This window comes from Plecotus auritus (assembly GCF_963455305.1).
Source record: "Plecotus auritus genome assembly, chromosome: 6".
NCBI classification, from domain to species: domain Eukaryota; kingdom Metazoa; phylum Chordata; class Mammalia; order Chiroptera; family Vespertilionidae; genus Plecotus; species Plecotus auritus.
In genome coordinates, this window is record NC_137773.1 from 68,428,591 (window position 1) to 68,449,928 (window position 21,338).

The 21,338-nt window shown below is 38.6% G+C and overlaps 1 protein-coding gene across 1 annotated transcript in view; it reads right to left on the bottom strand.

Annotated features, from left to right (window-relative positions):
- The window catches only part of RXFP1 (relaxin family peptide receptor 1), an 86,597-nt gene that overhangs the window by 37,614 nt on the left and 27,645 nt on the right, over nt 1-21,338 (bottom strand). Inside the window, exons 2-4 of the mRNA XM_080676790.1 lie at nt 15,767-15,904; nt 4,399-4,497; nt 465-570 (exon numbers count right to left, since the gene is read on the bottom strand). Coding sequence (XP_080532916.1) covers nt 465-570; nt 4,399-4,497; nt 15,767-15,904 — 343 coding nt within the window. The remainder of the gene's footprint in view (nt 1-464; nt 571-4,398; nt 4,498-15,766; nt 15,905-21,338) is intronic.

The following is a 21,338-nucleotide window of genomic DNA, read 5'->3' on the forward strand; positions in this document are numbered from 1 at the left end:
GAGTTCAATTTTAAATGTGAAGCTTTGGGAATATTTAATACCATTTATTTAACTTTTTAAAAATTTATATATCAGAGTGTATTAAAATTTATGTTCAATAAACTCTAACAGAGCTCTTACAATATGTGTCAAGTAAACACTTGATAAAATAAGAAAGCTCTATATAATAGTTTAATTGGCAGCTTTTTTTCTTTAGCAGCACATACAATTGATGGCATCCTTTGTTTAGATGAAATATGGTGACACTATATTGTTATGAGGGACTAAGTTAATACATGGAATAATTTAGAATAAGGGTAGCATTTAATACATGCAAAATAAATATCAGCAACCAGAATCGAGCATGGAGCAATGACATGATCTTTGAGTAAAAATGTACTATATCAAGAATGACAAGGCCTTAATTATGACACAGTTTTCCAAGGACTATTCCGGCTCAGGTGAAGCCATTCTTTTCTACTTACATGGAGGTCACATTTGAAGAAACTGATGGAACAGCTCGTAATTTGGACTCATCACAGTCAAGCTGTAAATCTCGACAAAGACATTTCATGGGCACAAAACCGACGGCTGAATAAAGAGGAGGAAGTAAGACATGAGGACAGTGAGGGACCAGGAACAGGAGGGTAATGGGAAGTAAGAAAAAGCTATGAAAATTATTTAGTACAAAGTCTATCATGTCTTATCTAAGCAATTTGGTCAAGTGCTTTAAATTAAGGTTCCAAAGTTTGCTTTTAACTTGACATTACATGGTGCTAGAACATTAAGATATAAAAATATACAGATTTAAATAGCAGACTGCAATTCTCCTTTATTTTTTTTTAAAATTTTTGCAGATGAATGAAATCATCTGCTCTTACTTACCTCAGGAGAAAAGCTAATCTGAGGGTGATATGATAGTGTGTGATGGCCTTTAATGTCCACATTAAAACTGCTACTTAAGAATAAAGTGTTTACTGACAATATAATCAAATCTTTAATGGAGGACTAAATCATTTTTAACTATCATGCAGGCGGAGAACTAAATGCTGAGCTATAGTGTTGGTTGATTTTTATTTTTCCTGAAAAATTCAGGAGTTTTCCAAAGGATTTTAAAGTGATCTTTTGGCTTTTGTAGGGATGTAAGAATGTCTAAAATGTCATTTATGGGATTGAACATATTTTTTACACAAAGCTATTCTATTCTTACTAATGGGTGTTGGAAAGAGGGAGAATGGGATATATGCCTTTGGTTATCATGTGGGGCTAGAGTGATAGTGTTAAAGATGAGACCCAATATTTCTAAAGTCTACATGAGACATGATCTAGCTAAAGAGTAAAATGGGATTATTACTAGGTGTAATACATATAGTCTGATTCCTGCCTCTATGAGGAGTAGATGATTACTGAGAGCAATGAGGAATGCTCCCCTTCTACTGTACTTTGAAGCCCTGAACTGTATAGCAGAGGTTAAGGTTACAGGCTCCAATGTCTACAGAGAACAGGCAAAGTAGGTGTAGACTGTGTCCAGATGTCCCAGTGGATCAGCTTCTCCTCACTGTTGCCATATTAAGATGAGAACATGTGTAGCTAAGTCAACCAGCTTCCTCCAAGATTCAGAAGTACAGTGTTTTCTATACAATTACCTATTTTAAAAATGATAACAGCGAACAACATTTTAAAAGATCATAGGAGGATGTTCCTGCTTGCAGGCTTCAGTTGTGACTTTTACAGTAGAGCTTCCAGAGACTAGAACTGTGTCTTAATGGCAGAGTAGAGATTCCCGTGACAAAGCGGGTGGGTGACTGCTCACCAGCACGATTGGCTGCAGCCTTGGAAATAGTAACGGTTCTCCTTTGCTCAGATACTGGCTGGTGACAGCTGTACTTCCTCTCCTCCCAAATAACTCTGCAGACACCTTTACAAGACCATGAGAGATCAAGATAATAGCTTAGGATTTGTGTTTTTTGTAAATAGAGTCTCTGCCAAGAACTAAACAGCTTTATAGTGGTAAGTGACCGCTTTGGTTATGAGTCTCTGAAAACTGATTCTGTCTCTTCATGTAAAAGCCATTCCAGCGTGAGTGTGTTTATGTTGTTCGGAAGGAATGGTGAAGGTTTGGCAGGAAGATGAATGTCCTGGGAGTGAGAGTAGGAAGGGCAGTGCGATGAGCTTAACTCCAGTGGTTATAGTATGGTTATGCTTTTAGATTATGCTAAAATGCTAATTGAAAACATGATAAAAATGGTTTGAACAGGAAATTTCACTACGTTAAAATAGAAAAGGATGAGCAATGCACCAGCTAGTTAATGAAATTATGGCTGAGTAAAGAATTCTTTCCAAATCTCTGTACTTTCCAAATCCCTCAAGTGTGAACTTTATTAATACATTAGTTAACAGTAGATATATGTTTTTTGTGACACTCTTCTTGAGAGGTACACTTTATAAATGTAAGCTCACCACATTCTGTCATTCAGCCAAAAATGATTATCAGCCATCCTCAGTTTAATTTCCAATAAATCCTTATAACAATCTGATTCAGATAAAGTGGCACAATAGGAACCTTAATTCAAGTATCACTCCCAAATTTTATACTACATTCTATCCCATTTTACATTGCTTGTTTTTAAGTTTCAAAAAGATATTTATTACCACCGCTCCTTGAATTGTCTTTAAAAATAATTAAAAGTATATATTTGTTCTTTACTAAATACTGATAAAAAATTACCTCTGTATTTTTGATACATCATTTATTGTATAGTTCCATTTTTTGTTGTGTAATATTACTTGTGACAAATTTCTCTCAGAGTTCAGGTTCAGGCAAAAATTAATTTCTCTTGCTTACTTGATCGGTTTTCCTCCCATTTGTTTGTTTTTACTTTAGAAACCAGACTATGAAAGTCATGTAGCCTATTTCCCCTTTGTTTGACCTAATGACTACAAAATTCAGAACTAAGCTTTGGATGCAGCTACTGAACTTTTCTCAGTGAAGATTTCCTTATTTTCCTTTTCCATTCCTTTTTTTACTCACCACTGAATTTTTGTCATTTATGTTATATTAATGGTTTAAGTCTGTTAGTAGCCATAGTTTTATTGTGAACTGCCTAAAAGCCTTTTGGGAATAGGTGAGATATAAGAAGATTCAATTAAAATTTAAGATATGAAAAGTATACATAAAATAAAAAGAAAAACTATGTTTTGAGAAATGTGGCTTAATCCATTGTCATTTTTTCATTATATTAGCAGTTAAATTATACCTGTGAACTTTTTTCTTTCCCCAAGCTTTTCATTTTTCAATGATCTAGTAATTTGGTCTTCATATTCTGGGAAACAACGTGAGGCCGAGACAGATTGTTGAGTAGCCTGTGAGACTTACGGGAAGAATGTACACTCCCTTAAACTGCGGATTGCTAGTGGTTTTTATTAATCTCATTTGAGTAGTAAAGACAGAAATGTTAAAAATTAAAACAAAAGCTATAATTTACAATTTGTGGTAGGACAGAAAGGAAACAAAAATAGTAAAATACCCCTCCCCCCAACCCCTGCTTTTTAACTGAGGGTTTTTTTTGTTTTGTTTTGTTTGTTTAAATGTTTTTATTGATTTCAGAGAGAAAGGGAGAGGGAGAGAGAAATAGAAACATCAGTGATGAGAGAGAATCATTGATTGGCTGCCTTCTGCACACCCTCTACTGGGGATGGAGCCCACAACCCGGGCATGTGCCCTTAAATGGAATTGAATCTGGGACCCTTCAGTCTGCGGGCTGAGGCTCTATCTACTGAGCCAAACCAGCTAGGGCTCAACTGAGGTTTTGAAAAGGTAGAATCAAAATTATAATTCCAAGGTGCAAATTTACATTGGCACAATTTATTAGAATAGACTAAATTTATTTAAAAGGAATTATTCATATAGATCTTCCTGATCTAAAATATTAAAGGCTTAATCCTCAAGGTTATACCCTCCCACACCCCCTCTAGTGTTTTTGTAGGCTTTTAATATATCATTAAACATGGCAGGTTATAATTAATAAGGCCTTTTTTGTAGCTCTAAAGCATAGTTTAGACCTCAGAAGATTTTTCACTTACAAGCATTAAAATCCAAATAGCTTTTATGCTCTTCTATTTTCAGTTTCCTTTATATCGGAGTTTATAGTGACTGTAAAAAGGGGACATATAAAATGGCAACCTTGACTGACAGTAATTTTATCTACAACAATACCTAGCATGATTTATTACTTTTACAGTTAAGATCCCTGAGTCATTTTTAAATAAAATTCTCAAATTAAGACTGCATATCTAATAGAGTTTGCAACAGGAAAACTATAACTAGCCTTTTTTTTTTTAAATGTTGGATTCAACTTTTAAAGACATGGTGTCTCATGAACTCATGGAAAAGGAGACTCAACCCCTCTGGTTACTTACAGCATTTCGGTGTTTCAGACTCAAAGAGATATGGGAAGGCCGTTCTGTTGTAATTGATAAAATTTTTCTCAATTTGCAAAAACCATCCATTGTTGTCTCCTAAAATAAAAATCAGAGAGCAGAAAAGTTCAAGAACACGGAAATATTCTGGTGTGTTGGGGGAAACAGGTTCTCCCTTTAAAATTAATGAGTGATTCTCAAACTGAGTGAGATAAACATTTTCTGGGAACTTGTTACAAATGTGAATTTCTGGGCCCCACTTCTATAGATCCTGATGTTATATGTCAGAAATGGGTCTCCTAGTCTCCATATTTAATAGGTACTGGAGGTGATTCTTTGGACCATACTTTAAGATACAGTACTTTAGATGTACTGAAACATGACACACTGTTCTTGGCATGTTAATTATGATTCCCTCTATCTTCTTCAATATGAAAACGGATGTTGGAGATGTTTTAACATGGATAGATGGTCATGATAGTTAAAAAAGAAAGGAAACAACATGAGTTATTGAGAGGCAAATGCATATGAATGTTGAGTCACCAAAGGGATAGATTATGAGAGATGTGGCCATTGTATCAGCTGCAATAGTGGATAGTACAGATGGACTCACTCAACCTCCATTCAACACCCCCTTGCCTGGCATGTTCCTGTAGAGCAGAGGTTGGAAAGCTAACAGCATTTCACAGCTCCTTTATAGCCAGGGTTTGGAATGTGTTCACTCATATTTTGGTTGGTAGAAGACACTTGGGGAGCTCAAGTGGAATATCATGAATGAGAACAAAGTAGTGCATTTTATTCTGAACCCATGCATCTCAGTGTAGTTTAGTTTTGTGGTCTCATTGTAGGAATGTTGGTGGTACTTTTCAGCATTTTTCTGCCTCTCCCATATCGATTCTGGGGATAGACTCAAGAGCCGTCTGAAGTGTTCTGCTCCACTGGGATCCAGAATCATCTATTTGTGTCCTTGGCTGTCAGGTTTTGAAATTTATGGCATGAAAATGTGTCTTTTTCCTGATTTGGCTGAGTTTGTTGAGTTTTGGCAAGTTTTTACTTTTAAAAACTTGGTTCATATCTTTAGATATAAAAGAGAAAAAATTCTGTGAGAGATTTTAATTCTCCCATTTTAACAGAGAAATTGAATATTAGCACTTAACATTGAGAGAACCAATATTTAGCAAGTGCCTACTACACTGTACTGGATACTTTATTTTATCCTCATAATTACTATATTTGGACATTGTTGTTATCACCATTTACAGATAAAAAAACTGATTCTGAGAAGTTTAAAGGATTCACTAAGAAATATAATTATTTAAAATAATTAAAGAATTAAAACAGTTACAGTATTTTATTTTTTTTTCTAGGCCAAAGAAATTATTTTACTAGTAGAAGTCCAAATTTTGTGTGACATCAGGTTATATAGAGTGTCCCCCCAAAAATGTATACACACACTTTGAATAATTATAAAGGCACTATTTACTAAAATACATTACATACTCAAAATTGAGCTGATGGCTGTTATAATGTGTATACATTTGTGGGGGGGGGGCACCCTATGTATTTTATCTCTTTATGAGAGTATGGTAGGAGATAACCTTCTTAACCTAAGTAGTTTTTATTTACCTCAGTGAATACTAAGGTACCTTTAATATAGTTAAAATGTGGCTCTTATTGGCTCTCATGAACTATATAAAATATAAAAACATTATTTATACCAAGTATTAGTTATAATTTAGTTTTATGAAAAAAAGTGGGTTAAACCCACCAATCTAAATTCTGGACACTGCAAGTCCTTCTCCCAGGTTCTCAGCTTCCCCTAGCATTGTTATGGAGGGGAGGCAGGTTTCCAGGGATAAGGTCTGGATGGAAATGGGACAGCCCAGCATGTTCTCTCTCTCTCTTCCAGAGCATGCCTGCACCTCTTCTCCCTCTTTTGTCCCCCAAAGTGATACCATTATACTTAACTTAGTTATAATAACAGGAAAGGAGGAAGGGAAGCCCACATATCGTAGGCGAGTTGTGTGGGCAGCTTCCCCGGAGGCTGTACACTCCCCAAGCAGCCACCAGTCTATTCCCTGCAGATCTCTGGGAAAGGGGCTGGACAGGGAGGAAGAGAGACACATGCCCAGTAAAGTTGGGGTGATGTCAGGAAGGTACTTGTCTGTCAGTCATACCTGGGAACAGGTCATTGGCCGGAATAGGTGTGGCCACTGCAAGGGCTTGAAATCTGAGATATTTAATCCCCTGAAAAGAAGTTCGATCTCTTGGGCTCTTGTGCTCTTGGTGTGTTGTGCTCTCCTGCATTTGTCCACATGCCCCCACACAGGGGACTAATGGACTGTAACTAACTTAATGCTGAACTGGACCCGGCTGCAACATGGAACAGAAACTCTGGTCACTGGCTTTGTTTTTAGCTCTACTGCATCCCCAGCTACACTTCTTCCAGGACTGGATTAAGGGAAAGGGGACTTTGGAAACCCAGGGATGTAATTCCACGCAAATAAAATCACTCATCCTCTAGTGATTTTTATGAGGGGAGTCTCAGAAAATTCTTTTTCTTGAGATATCATAAGAAACCCCCTCCCCCAACCCCCAGCACTCAGCGGGGAAAGGGATACCTCAATTTCCCTGTTAACAAAAACACATATATCTCCCCCTCTTTTTCCTAAGCTCCAAGGCCCTTCTACTACTTCTTTAACTTTTTAAATAAATGTTCCCTTATTAAAAAAAATGGGAAAGTCCAAGTTTCCTGAATGCACTAATTTGTCACAGTGCTATATTAGGCTCTTTCAAGTAGTTTCCCAGGATTCTCCTTGAGAAGAGAGTTCTGTGGTAACATATGTGTGAGAAATACTGCATTTTCTCTCCCCACATGGAATTAATAATACATGCTAGTATGATGAAAGGAGAACTCAGGCAGTAAAGAAATATCTTTAATTTTGTCTAACCCTTTTAATAAGATACCACGCAGTTTGGAAAGCGTTTGCTTTTGCGTTTGCACCAGAGAGAGTAAGTCTAACTCAGTAATTTTCAAAGTGTAGATCCAGGACCAGCAGTTTCACCATTTCTTTTGAACTTCAATGAAAAGCAAATCCTTGGGCTCCACTCCAGGGGCATTGAATCAGAAACTCTGTAAACGAGGCCCAGCAACCTGCATTTTAACAAGCCCTGCAGCTGATCAGATGCCCGCTAAAGTTTGAAAACCACTGGGTGAGACTAACTCATCAACTGTCTAGGTGTTCTGAATTGGTGATAAAATTGTTTGCATTGGGAAGGGAATCATTTCATAACGTTAACAGGTGTGGTAGTCACCTGTGGTGTTTGCTAAAATGCAGATTCATGGGGCTCACCAGCCCCCAGGGGACTCTTCTGCAGCTTGTCCTCAGAGTTAGCTTCCCAAATGCTCCCACAGATGTGCAGAAGCCACTCCCCAGTTCCCTGGATATTTGGATTTTGAAAAATCAAAAGTTGAGGGACTTGTGCCTCTGTCAGCGAGGAGGCCAGAACAAAGGAGGGTGGGATGATACTGTTCGCTAAAATGGTCTCTTTTATTTAATGAAGGCATAAATCCTATTTGTTACAAAGTGTATACATGCTTTATGGGTGAATGAATAAATAGGCGGTTAATCTACAAAGTTCAGATTTATGCACAGCCGAGCATTCCCGATTCCAAGACATTTACTCAGTTCTCAGCACCCATTCTTGGGACACAGTGGAGTATCTTTTTCTCAGAAAGTGCCCTGGGCCATTAGAATAAACCTCTGAATGCTGCCTGACCAGGCAGAGCAGTTCATCAAACTAGTTGTATGGAATGTCCCTAGATTGGAATTACAACAGCAATTTGCTGGGCAGAATGCCTTTACCTTGTTTGGGGATCTTACTGATACCATTGTAATGAACTAGTTATTAATAACAGGAAGGAGCAAAGGGAAGATCAAATATTATAGGTATGTCATTTGGGCAGCTTCATGATGGACTAATGAACTACTGTTAGCCTGATGCTGAACTGGGTCCGGATCCAACATGGAAAGAAAACTCTGGACACTAGCTCTGCTTCTAGCTCTACTGAAACCACAGTGACACTTCTATAACTGGACTAAGGGAAATGGGACTTAGGAAACCCAGGGAAGCAATTCCACAGAAGTAAAAATCACTCATCCTCCCATGTGAGTCTCAGAAAATTCTTTTTCTCAAGGTATTATAAGGACCCCACCTCCAGCACCCAGTGGGAGAGCGGACACCTCAATTTCTCTGATAACATTAGTACCTTTGGAAACAACCCTTTGAAGAAATTAAGGGGTGTGACATTATCCTGAGCCTATTTTAAAGAAAATTGAGGCCATTCAAGCAACTGAATTGTGTCCTATCTAGTAGAAAGTATCCTGAGATGGAAAATCCTTGTGGAGTTAACCCAAATATCATTTGAGCATTGTTGGATAAACAGATAAATAAACCTGAGGTCAAACATATTTATAGAAAAGTCAAGGGTTCAGCTACTTAAGTATTTCCAATGCTATCTTGAGAATGATAAATAGAAAAGCAATCATTTTTTGCACACACAATGCATGGTTGTATATTAACACACATAGTTATGATCCATGCCACTTTTCCTCCTGTATTTTTAACCTTAAAAAAGACAAACCAGCAACTTTAATGCAATATTCTAAAATGATAACAGCTAAATTCTATATCAAACTGCTATCACTCTGATAGCTGTATAACAAGCTATACTTAGGAAATAAAGGAATATTTAGTGTTTCAGAATTTTAAATGCAGGCCCAATTAACAATTAAAAGAGTTCTTGAATATACTTGAAACATTCTTAAAATTCCACTTTAAAAAATATATACTAAGTGGCCAGATTATTATGATCTCTGAAAGCATAATAATCTGGCCACTCAGTGTATATATAATCACTATTGCACTGATCAATAAAGGCTGCTTATCAAATTCTCGTAGCTTAGTAAGTGCCAAGCTAGGGACAGGAACACATTTTGGGGCATTAACAAAGCTTTTCTCCCCTTGAATTCCTCACACTCTCTGCCCTTTTTCCTGTAAGTGGAAAGTTAAGTTTTCCACTTTCGTTGCCTTGGGCAATGGATGACGCAGAAGCTTGCAGATAAGAAAGGAGTCAAATTCTTAGTATGTGCTTTTCAAAGACCTAGGTTTGGGCATTGCTAATAGATTTGAAAAAAAAAAAAAAGAAAAGAAAAGTGGGCTTTGCTATTTCTAGGGTAGACAAGAAGCGTGGACCAGCGAGGGAGAGTGGAAGGGTCCTCTTTTCCTTCCTTCTTTCTGGGCTGAGTCTGGGGGAAACCAGAAACTCTAACCTCATTACATCTGCAAGACTCTATTTCCATATACAGTCACATTCTGAGGGTCTGGGGGGGACATGAATATTTAGCGGTTACTGCACCACCCAAAATGTATTAGAAGAGCTTTCCATTTCCCCTATGGATTATAGACATACTAACATGGAAACAGAGTGACCTTGCCACTTCGATTCTGGTCAAGGGCACATGCTTGGGTTGCAGGCTTGATCCTCAGTGTGGGTGTGCAGGAGGCAACCCATCAATGATTCTCTAATCATTGATGTTTCTATCTTTCTCTCACTCTCTCTTCCTCTCTGAAATCAATAAAAATATATTAAAAGGAAAAAAAAAGAAACAGAGTGACCAATGTATTCATCCTTTTCCAGTAGACAAGGCTGCTAAAGTGCAGAGCAGGTGAGGGCTATTCAAAGAGAGTCTATAGAGGGAAGGCATCAGAACTCCGGCTTAACAGTGGAGTAAGTAATACAACCTGCCACCAGCAGGGGCACGAGGTTGGGGTGTTCTGACTGCAGTAGGAAACCCTCTTTGTACAGCCATCTGTTTATAATGTAGAAGAAGGAATGCTAGCAAATTGTAATCTGGAAATGCAAATGGTTCCTTTAAAAATATTCAGGTATAGCAAGTAAATTCCACAGCATCTAAAAATTTAATGCTATGTTAATAATTTATTTTTACTATTAAGCACTCAGTTTAAAATAGATATAAATGATTCCTAAATGAGAGTCCTCACATTTTTGTAATATTTCCTTTGGTAAATACCCAGATGTATTCTCTGAAGTAGCTGAGAATATTAACTGAAAAAGTAAAAGGTCCCTCTTTTTGGATTTGTCATTGTCATACCTAATACTGCTCTGATGATAATATCAAATGGAGTAACAGGGAAAAAATTGTACATTTCCATTTTGAAGTTTATCAGTAAGGATCAAAGTTATTATAAAAATGGTGCAATGAACTATATACATACATACATATATATGTGTGTGTGTGTGTGTGTGTATGTATATATAAAATTTGTATTGCCCACATATTTTAAAAGGGATTCCTGTGAATTCAACGGAAAACTTTAAATCTATTGCTTTGGCTTACATCATGTCCATGAAAAATGTTCAATGATTTGATGTCTTATGCTTTTTGAACTGAGAATTCTTTTTATATTCAGTAAAATGTTTCATTGTAGAGAAATTATGGGTTTTCTAGAAAACTAGAAACTTAATACTAAGAGTACTTGGTGAAGATGCTGTGACAATACAAAAGTAACAGTTCTTTCTAAATATAATTAGTTCATATTATAGTTCAATATATGGGGAGTCAATTTAATTTTTTGATCGTGTTTCACTTTTTTCAGTGAGTTCTTAAATTTCATTACCACTATTTCCACTTGACTTACTTATCCATTTTAATAATTATTATTAGTGCCAATGTTTAAATAGCTTAAGAGAATAAGGGAGAAGTTTTTGAAGCTATGTTTTTAGATGTATTTTAAAAGATCTAATTAAGAAAAAAATCTTCCCATCCATTAGAAAATGATTTTTTTATTTGCCAATATACTATTCAGTTACAAATGACCACTCTTTAAAAGTGATTTTTAGCTGTGTTTTAAAAATTTAAAATGTTAAGATATTACATTTTAATGACTGTAAATATATTTAATGCTGCTTATTCAATAAGCCCAAGGTTTCCATATTCTAAAAAGAACTAATTTTTTGACCATTTAATTAACATTGAGTAGAATTTAAATATGGTTGTCTTAAAAATGAACAGCCTGGGGAGTATACATTACCCAAATACTATAAAATGAAGGAGAAAATTTCACAACTGGTGAAGAAAATTAAAGCAAGAAGAAGCAAGAAGAAATAACTATATCTCATAATTTTTACTCTAGTGACAGTGGTGACAGCAGCAGCATGCCAACTGGCCATCTTTGAAGTTTGGACCAGAGTTAAAACAATTTTTTTTTGTATTTTCAGATGACTATAACTAGCAGAATGTCAGTTTTTCTTATAGAGACTAAAAAATTTTAGATAACTGATAATAACAATTTAGTTTGTTTGCAAGCTAAAATGTTTAGATACCATTTTGAAACCTTTATCCTAGTTTATTTCTGCTGTTGGTACCATTTTGCATGCGTTCCTGATTTTCTGATCACTTGAGTTTAGGTCAGTGGTCCTCAGAATCTATTGTGCATCAGGATGACATGAAGAGTTTGTTGAAGCATTGCTGAGCCACCAGCAGAGTTTCTGACTGAGTAGGTTTGGGCTGGAGCCTGAGAATCTTCATTTCTAACTAATTTGTGGATGATGCTGATGGGTTTGGTCCAGAACTATATTTGGAGATATGCTGGTTTAGTTGAATTTCTTTCTTTATTTTAAAAAAATATGTTTTTATTGATTTTTTAGAAAGAGAGGAAGGGAGAGGAGAGAGAGAAACATTGATGAGAGAGAAACATCAATTGACTGCCTTCTGCATGCCCTCTATTGGGAACCAAGCCTGCAACCTAGGCATGTGCCCTGACCAGGAATCGAACCAATGTCCCTCTAGTTCATGGGTCCTTGCTCAACCACTGAGCACACCGACCAGGCTAGTTGGATTTCAGGAGAGCTATACGATTCTGACATAAGAAGATCAGGAACAGTTTCGCATAGTATTTGTTACATAGACATGTCTGTATAAGAGTGGTTGACTTGGTTTAAAGGAGAAAAGCATAGAGAAAAAGACAAGTATGTAATAAAAAGGGAAGTTGAGAGAGTAAAAAAAAGGGGATGAGGGACAGTCAGTCAGAAAGGCAGAATGAACATGGAGAGATACATGAAAACAATGAGACAAAAAGAGAGAGAGAATAGCCCACAAACCTGCAGAGATTGAAAAAACACACCACACAAAAAACATTGGGAGAAAGAAAGTCAAAGAGGTGAAAAAAAAAGAAATAAGACAGATATATTTCTAATCTGATTTTGTTCTGATTAAGTATTGTTTTTACAAAAGTTAAGCTCATGCTTGTCATCAGAATTTAATTCTTAGTATAAAGAAATAGGCCTTAATTTTTTTTCTAGTGTTATAGTCTCTCTATTAAAATTCACTAGGCCCTGGCTGGGTAGCTCAGCTGGTTAGAGTGTCATCCTGAAATGCCAAGGTTGTAGGTTTGATCCCTGGTCAGGGCACATACAAGAATCAACCAATGAATGCATAAATAAGTGGAACAACAAATTGATATTTCTCTCTCGCGTGCGTGCGTGCTCTCTCAATAAATAGAAATTTTAAATAAAAAAAAATTCATCAGGATTGAGAGTACTGGATATCATTAAGGGCAAAATATACAAGTCTTCATAATTTATCTTCTTTCAAAATAAACTATAGTTGCATTTTCATATGTGGGAAAGCTTACCCACCTCCTAACTATTCCAGAGTCAGTAGGATACACACACACACACACACCCGTACATTTACATTTAACTATAAAATCAAGAGTATAGAAAACTCATTCCTTCAGATAGTAGCTACTGTTTCAATAAGATAGTAAATACATAAACCATGGTTATTCCTAGAAGTACTTGTTTAACAGACAGGAAAAAAGTCCTGCAGCTGGAGACTCTGAGTCACCAAGTGTCAACATTAAAGTTTGTGGGAAAAGCAATGATAACAGCAACTGTGGTAGAATTTGCAAAAGTGGCTTCAAATGTTGCCTTCCCTCAACCCAAGCCCCTTGCAGTGTGACTGCAGCTCCTCTCAGCGGGGGGAAAGGGTCCTGCTCATTTCCTGAAATGGGTCTGGCCTGTGGACTTGCAGTAAGGATGGTGGTGGAAATGCCATGTGACATTTCTGAGCAGAGGTTTCAGGAGGCCTTGCAGACTCTCACTTCACTCCTGGGTGTCATGTGTCTACCCTGAGGACAAGCCCGCTTAGCCTGCGGTGGACCAGAGCTGAGTCACCGGCTGTCTCAGCCAAGGTCCCAGGCAGGACGACAAAGCTGATGTGCAGAAAACTGCATGGCTGCTATCAGACAAACCCCGCTGAGTGCTGACTCACACAATTGCTAGCTAAATAAGTGGTTACTGCTTACGACACTAAGTTTGTAATAGAGTTATAGCTGACTCACACACCAGCTAACATTTAGTGAGCGCTACTTATATGTCAGATACCCTGCTAAACATCTTTAGACACATTATCTTACTGAATCCTCTTAACATCCCAATGGATGCAAATACTCTTACTATTCCCACTTTGCATAAAGAAAACATTCATTTTTGCCTTCCTTATAGCCAGGATTCACGCCCAGGCCTCCCAAGCCTGATCTCTACACTCCAATGCCTCCATCGGAATGTGCTGGTTGGTGAGTCTTGAGAAACTTACATAACTTTAAGGATTGTTACTTTTGTTACTTGGTCTCTTCAAATTTAGCACTAAGGCAGGAGTTCCCACCCCTTTCTCAAGGAGAAATTACTTTTGGAGGTGAATTGGCTGCTCCTACCAGGTTCCCTTCCCTGCTTCCTGCTACCATTTGCATTGGCTGGGAGCTTGCAGGTCACTCTCCCTATCTGAACCGCAAGCAGGAGGAAGGGGACATGGTTGGCAGGGAGCAGACACTTTTATCTTAGTTTTACAAAATTTTGTGTAGCATTCAGTTATTTTAACAAGATGATCCATCCACCTATCATCTATCCATCTATCTATCTATCTATCTATCTATCTATCTATCTATCTATCTATCGAAAAGAACACATATGTATAGGCATTTAAATCAAAGGTAACTATTGCTTAAGCTCAGCAGTTTAGTTGTTCTTGAGTTACTGCCACCATCTAGAGACAGCATTCCAAGAAGTTTAATTTCTTCAAAGGGGCGCATTAAAAAGTCTATGATACTAGAAGGACAGCAAGGCCTCTTCAGTGTAACAGTTCTTTATGCAGCACTTAACAATTGTCGTGCAATGTCTTGGTCTTCCCCAAATAGTACCTTATTTTCCCATGAGTGAGAAATCGCATTATTTTACATTATTAACCAAAGCTTATTTTCTCACTGTCAGATCTAGCCAATTCAAGTTCTTTTACACATTTGTGTTTTTGAAGCTTCAGACATTTGAAGCAAGTCCTGACAGCCTTGTTTGCCCAGGAATACTAATTGGCCAGAAGATTTATAACGTCATAAATATGGTTGTTAAATAGTAGGTAAGCTGGACTTAGTGTGTTTTTTTTAGTTGTTTTTTTTTTAGGAGGTCTCATTTTTCCTTCATAACTGCAGTAAGCAAAAGATAAGAAAGAGCAGAAACACTTAGCGAGTACCTGTTATATGCCTGCATACTTACAATCTTTTACATTTAATTTTCCTAAATTCTTTTAGTTTAGATACAATATTTGAACCCTTTTATCACATGAGGAAACTGAGGCAAAGAGAGAGTAAGAAACATTCTCAAGTATGCATATTGGTTATTGCATTTAGGTTCAAACTGGGCAGTCTGGCTCCCGTGCCCATATTCTGAATTTCCATTCCATTCCACCTCTAAGACAGTAACCAGGCAGGTTCTCTCATTAAAAAATCTACTATGTGCACAATCACCACTTTCCTGAAATATTGGGTGTGATACTAATACACAGAAAAGAATGGAATTTTTTTAAAGGGAGGGTTGAGTGGCGCCAACCACTTTATTTTTTAAATATATTTTTATTGACTTCAGAGAGGAAGGGAGAGAGAGAGAGAAACATCAATGATGAGAGAGAATCATTGATCGGCTGACTCCTGCATGCCCCACACTGGAGATTGAGCCTGCAACCCAGACACGTGCCCTTGACTGGAATCGAACGTGGAACCCTTCAGGCCGCAGGCCGATGCTCTATCTACTGAGCCAAACCAGCTAGGGCAAGAATGGATATTTTAAGCTAATGGAATAAATGTAAGATTTCCTTAAGTGACATATGTTTTGTATTTCTATGTAGTTTTCTCTTTGCCTATTTTTATTTTTGTTACAAGAGGTCTCAGGACTTCATGGTCAGTCAGTCCTTTTGCCCCAGATTCTTGCTGTGACTACAGGCGCTTCACTCACCACAGTTTTCTTCATCGGCCTGGTTCCCACAGTCATCCACGCTGTTACAGTGAAGATACTGAGGCAAGCACTTGGTGATGTTCCCACAGGGGAAAAAGCCGAAGGAGCACTTGACCTCCTGTCCACCCCCATGAGAAACTGCGATGAAGAAAGTGGAGACCAGTTTAATATGAAGGCATTGCAAAAAAGTGGTGCCCCAATAGTTTATAACCATTTGGTCTTCTCACCCTGGTGTTACCCTCCATGTGTAGCATCCTCAGCTTGCTTCCTAGCAGCTATTTTCCAAGAACCTCCAATCCAATAGAATGTTCTTTCCCACATCCTCCGAAGATGCCAGGATTCTCCTCTCTTTGCATGCTCCTTCCCACCCGGAATGCCCTTCCCAGCCCTCTTTTTTTTTTTTTATGAAATGCCTGCCAATCTTTTATAGTTTAGTTCAACTCTCCTCTTCTCTTTCAAAATTGTTTTAGCCAGTCATTTAAACAAATCAGGAATTTATTGCATTCTTACTATCAGCTCAGAATCAAGGCTGGTCTGGGACTAGAGGGAGGAAGACATAGAGGATATAGGGATGCACATGCCCTGTGCTCTTCCATATACTCTCCTAAGTGGGAGGCCCTGTGCCTGTAGCGCTGAATGAAACAGAGTTCCTGCTCTTTCCAGATTCACTTTTTTTTTTTTCCCCACTTAGCAACATGTATTAAGGTTCCTACATTTCTTTCATGGCTTAGTACCTCCTTTGTTTTTAGTGCTGAATAATATTCCATTATCTGTACCATAGTTTATTTATCCATTTACCTACTGAAGAACATCTTGGTTGTGTCCAAGTTTTGGTAATTATTATTTTTTGTTAATCCTCACCTGAGGATATTTTTGCCATTACTTTTTAGAGAGAGTGGAAGGTAGGGAGGGAGGGGGAGGAGGAGGGAAAGAGAAAGTGAGAAACATTGATGTCAGAGACACATTGCCTCATTGCCAGGGATCAAATCTGCAACCTAGGTACATGCCCTTGATTGGGAATGGAACCCTCAACCCTTCGGTGTGCAGGCAGATGCTCTAACCACTTAGCACATGGGCCAGGGCCAAGTTTTGGTGATTATGAATAAAACTGCTGTAAATATTCCTTTGCAGGTCTTTGTGAGGACATAAGTTAACTATTTCATTTTAAAAGATTTATATAATTTCAAAGGTTATTGTAGACGCCAGTATAATACTGTTGCTTATTATCCTTACCAAGTTTGTAAATCTTTGTCATATCCTATATAATAAAAGAGTAATATGCAAATTAACCATCACTCCACTACACCCACAAGCCATGCCCACAAGCCATGCCCACCAGCCAATCAGGAGCGAATATGCAAATAAACCCAACCAAGATGGCTACGGCCACAGAGAGCAGGAGGGAGGCTTGGGTTTCCCCAGCAATGGAGGAAGCCAAGCTTTCTGCCTGCCCTTGCTGGCCTAGGCCTCCACTCAAGGCTACAAAGTGTCAATGATGGAAGATACATAAATCCAAACAGAAATGGCGATAGCCACAGAGTTGGAAAGAGCAGGAGGCTAGGGTTGCCCCTGGTGATGGAGGAAGCCAAGCTTTCCACACACCCTGGCCGGCCCAGGCCTCCGCTTAAGGCTACAAAGTGTCAATTATAGAGGATAAATAAACCCCAGATACCAGGGCCTCTGCTTGGGTCACCAGGGGGTGTGGCCGGCCTGCAAACCACCATAGGCCCCTCGCCCAGGCCGCCCCATGCCCCAAGGGAACCCCCACCCTGACCCAGGACACCCTTCAGGGCAAACCAGCTGGCCCTCACCCATGCACCAGGCCTCTATCCTATCTAATAAAAGAGTAATATGCAGATTGACCATCACTCCAACACACAAGATGGCTTCCCCCATGTGGTCAAAGATCCTGCCCCCATGTGGACACAAGATGGCCACCACAAGATGGCCAGCAAGGGAGGGCAGTTGGGAGGGACCAGGCCTGCAAGGGAAGGCAGTTGTAGGTGATCAGGCCAGCAGGGGAGGGCAGTTAGGGGTGACCAAGCCAGCAGAGGAGGGAAGTTGGGGTGACCAGGCCTGCAGGGAAAGGCAGTTGGGAGGGACCCAGGCCTGCAGGAGAGAGCAGTTGGGGGGAACCAGGCCTGCAGGGGAAGGCAGTTAGGGGTGACCAGGCCTGCAGGGGAGGGCAGTTAGGGGAAAACAGGCTGGCAGGGGAGCAGTTAGGCATCAATCAGGCTGGCAGGGGAGTGGTTAGGGGGTGATCAGGCTGGCAGGCAGAAGCGGTTAGGGGCAATCAGGAAGGCAGGCAGGCGAGCAGTTGGGGGGAGCCAGCAGTCCTGGATTGTGAGAGGGATGTCCGACTGCAGTCAGACATTCCTCGAGGGGTCCAGATTGGAGAGGGTGCCGGCTGGGCTGAGGGACACCCTCTCCCCTGTGCACAAATTTCGTGCACCAGGCCTCTAGTTCTAGAATAATTGTCAATCATAAAGAAATAAAAGCAGAATAGTTTGAACAGTCAATAAAGCTTATTATGTAAAAATCTATTTTTGGTCTCTCATTAACTCATGAAAAGAATAAAAGTGGCTATTTCCTTGATAAGGAACAGTGGGACATTTTAATAATAGAGCAAATGACATTCTTATTGAAAAGCAATTTATGTCAGGTTACAGCACATAATTTGATAAAGGAAATAGTGAAATCTGTGTAATAATGAGCTGTGTTGTAAACAGTTTTCTCACATGTGAAATTATTTTAAAATTATTTATTAATTTTTTTCAACAGATTGACCAAAGCAAAGTCAAAACAAAGGATTTTTATATCACAGAACATCACTGGTAGAACATCACACATTTCAGAAACCTCAGTGTATATGCATGTAAATCAATTGATCTGCATTGAGACTGGATTTTTATATATTTATTAAGATATAAAGATATAAATCATCAGAAAAATTCTTTGATGAATTGTCCTCCTTCAGCCACATTTATTGTTTGAAGAGGTTTTAACTAGACATCTAGGTATATTTATTGATATGGGCGTATCCCTGCTACCAGGCCATTTCAGTGGACAGAATAGAAAATACATGCATAGCAATTCATATATACTCACATTTACTTCTGTATTTCTCTCTCTATAGACCTCTAGATACAAAAACTATGATTTCAAACACAATTCCTAGCCAACACTATAAAGTTCAGTCTAGTTTTCTCTCTTTACAATATTGATAACTCCCTTCTCTAACAATGAGAAACCAGCTTTCTAAAATTCTTATAGTTATTACCGTGACAAATCCACTTCTGCATGGATGCCCTCCTCAACCCCATTCAGCTCTGACTCCCTATATATACTAGGCATCTTTCCGATGTGAGCATTCTCCTTGCCCTGTTTGGGATCTGATACACTGTGCCAGGCTCTCTCTGTGGACACCCTCCTCAACCCAGTGGGGCTCCAAAATTCCTCATCCTAGCACAGATGAATACCTTTAAAAAAAAAAAAATATATATATATATATATATATATATATATATATATATATATATTGATTTCAGAGAGGGAGAGAGAGATGGAAACATCAATGATGAGAGAGGATCTATGGATCCTCTGCCTCCTGTACGCCCCCTACTGGGGATCAAGCCTGTAACCTCGGCATGTGCCTTTGCCTGGAATCAAACCTGGGACCCTTCAGTCAACCGGCTGATGCTCTATCCACTGAGCCAAACCAGCTAGGGCTGAATGCCCTTTTCTTATTTGCCAAATGGCTTTAAGACTCAACTATTCAGTAAGAGAAGTGGTGGAGTAAAGGGCCAGTAAGTGATGTTAATAATTTTGGAGAAGTTGAAGGGGATGTGCCACTGTGGCATAAAGATTATTTTGAACTGAAGGCAATTGAGAAAGGCAGACATTGGGAGAGCTCTCTGCCTTCCCTCATCTACCTAAGAGTAGAGCATGCATTCCCTTGTGAAGGTGTTCCCCTCTTCTCTCCCATACCAGGAGATCAACTCTTATCACTGGGATGAAAAGTTGGCATTGGGATGCATCTGAACAAGCCAACTTTACTTAAATAACATTTAAAAATATTTTTATTGATTTCAGAGAGGAAGGGAGAGGGAGAGAGAGATGAATCATCCATGATAAGAGGAAATCATTGATTGGCTGCCTCCGGCACACCCACACTGGGGGTTGAGCCCAAAACCAGGCATATGTCCTGACCTGGAATCGAATGTTGACCTCCTGGTTCATAGATCAATGCTCAGACATTGAGCCATGCCAGCCGGGCCTTAAATAACACTTTTATTCCATTGGTTTCCTATATGTTTACCTTCCCGCAAGAAGCCCAAACCTTTCTTCCCTTTGTCTAGTCACTTCACAACTTGTCACACTTTGCTAAAATGTTATATAAGCCCTCAAGCCTAACTGCCTCTTTTGAGTTTTCATTTCTTTTATGAGGAATCTCTGCATATGTGACATTTTAAATATTAATATCAATAAAATTTATAAACTTTCCACCTGTTAATTTGTCTGTGTTAGTTCAGTTTGCGAGCCTTAGTTACAGAATATAAGGGATAGAGGAACATTTTTCTTCCCACTTCCCTTACAAAGTCAAAAGCAAAAATCTAAAGAAGTGGAAAAATTTTTTCTCTCTGTCCACTATGATTTGTCATGAAGCTATGTCATTAAGAAAAACTATTAGCCATATTATTACAGCACTAGTAAGTAGAAAAAATGATATTGAGTAATTCTGGCAAAGTTGCCCCCAGAGTTACACAAGAAATAGTTCATAGTGCAGCAAGGAAATAGCTGTAGGCATATAACCCAGCTAACCACGGCCTGAACGCTGTTTTTGTCCTGTGCTAACCTAAATATTTCAGTGGTTGACAATTTTAAATGGGAGAGAGAAAGAGAGTTTATATTTCAAGGCAGATTATATTTACTAGACTGACACTTACAAAATCCCTGTGGTTTAGGTGCTAATGGGAATTCATCTTTTTCTACCTCCCAGTAGCTTCCAGACTCCCTGGCTGCAGCCTTGTCTGGGACTGGATTTCCAGCAACCTCTATATTTCTTAGATCTTTCTCATGCAGAGTAAATTAGCCCTCTTTCAACATATTAAGGATAGCCAAACCTCGGGGCCCACAACTTCTTTATAAGGCATGAGAAATTATAAAGAACAACTAAAACTTCCCCAATAAGTTTATCCAAAGGATCACAATGTGTGGCACTATTAGCATATGGGATGGAATACAAAAATATATTTAAATTGAAATCAATTTTTTATTGTGGCAAAATGTAAATAACAAAATTTTAACACATTGTGAGTACACACTTTAACGGCATTAAGTACATTCACATTGTTGTGCAACCATCACTATTGTCCATTTACAGAACTTTTCCATCATCCTAAATTGAAAAAGAAAGTCTAGATGCCATGAAATTTGTGGCAATGCCTTAACCATATATGTGTTGTGTAAGCCTGAGGGACTCTTCCATCCTTGCCAAAGGGAGTGCTAAGCTTCTCTCCTTTCATACACTAGAAAAACATCTTGGATGACATAATCCCTTGGATGCAAAGCT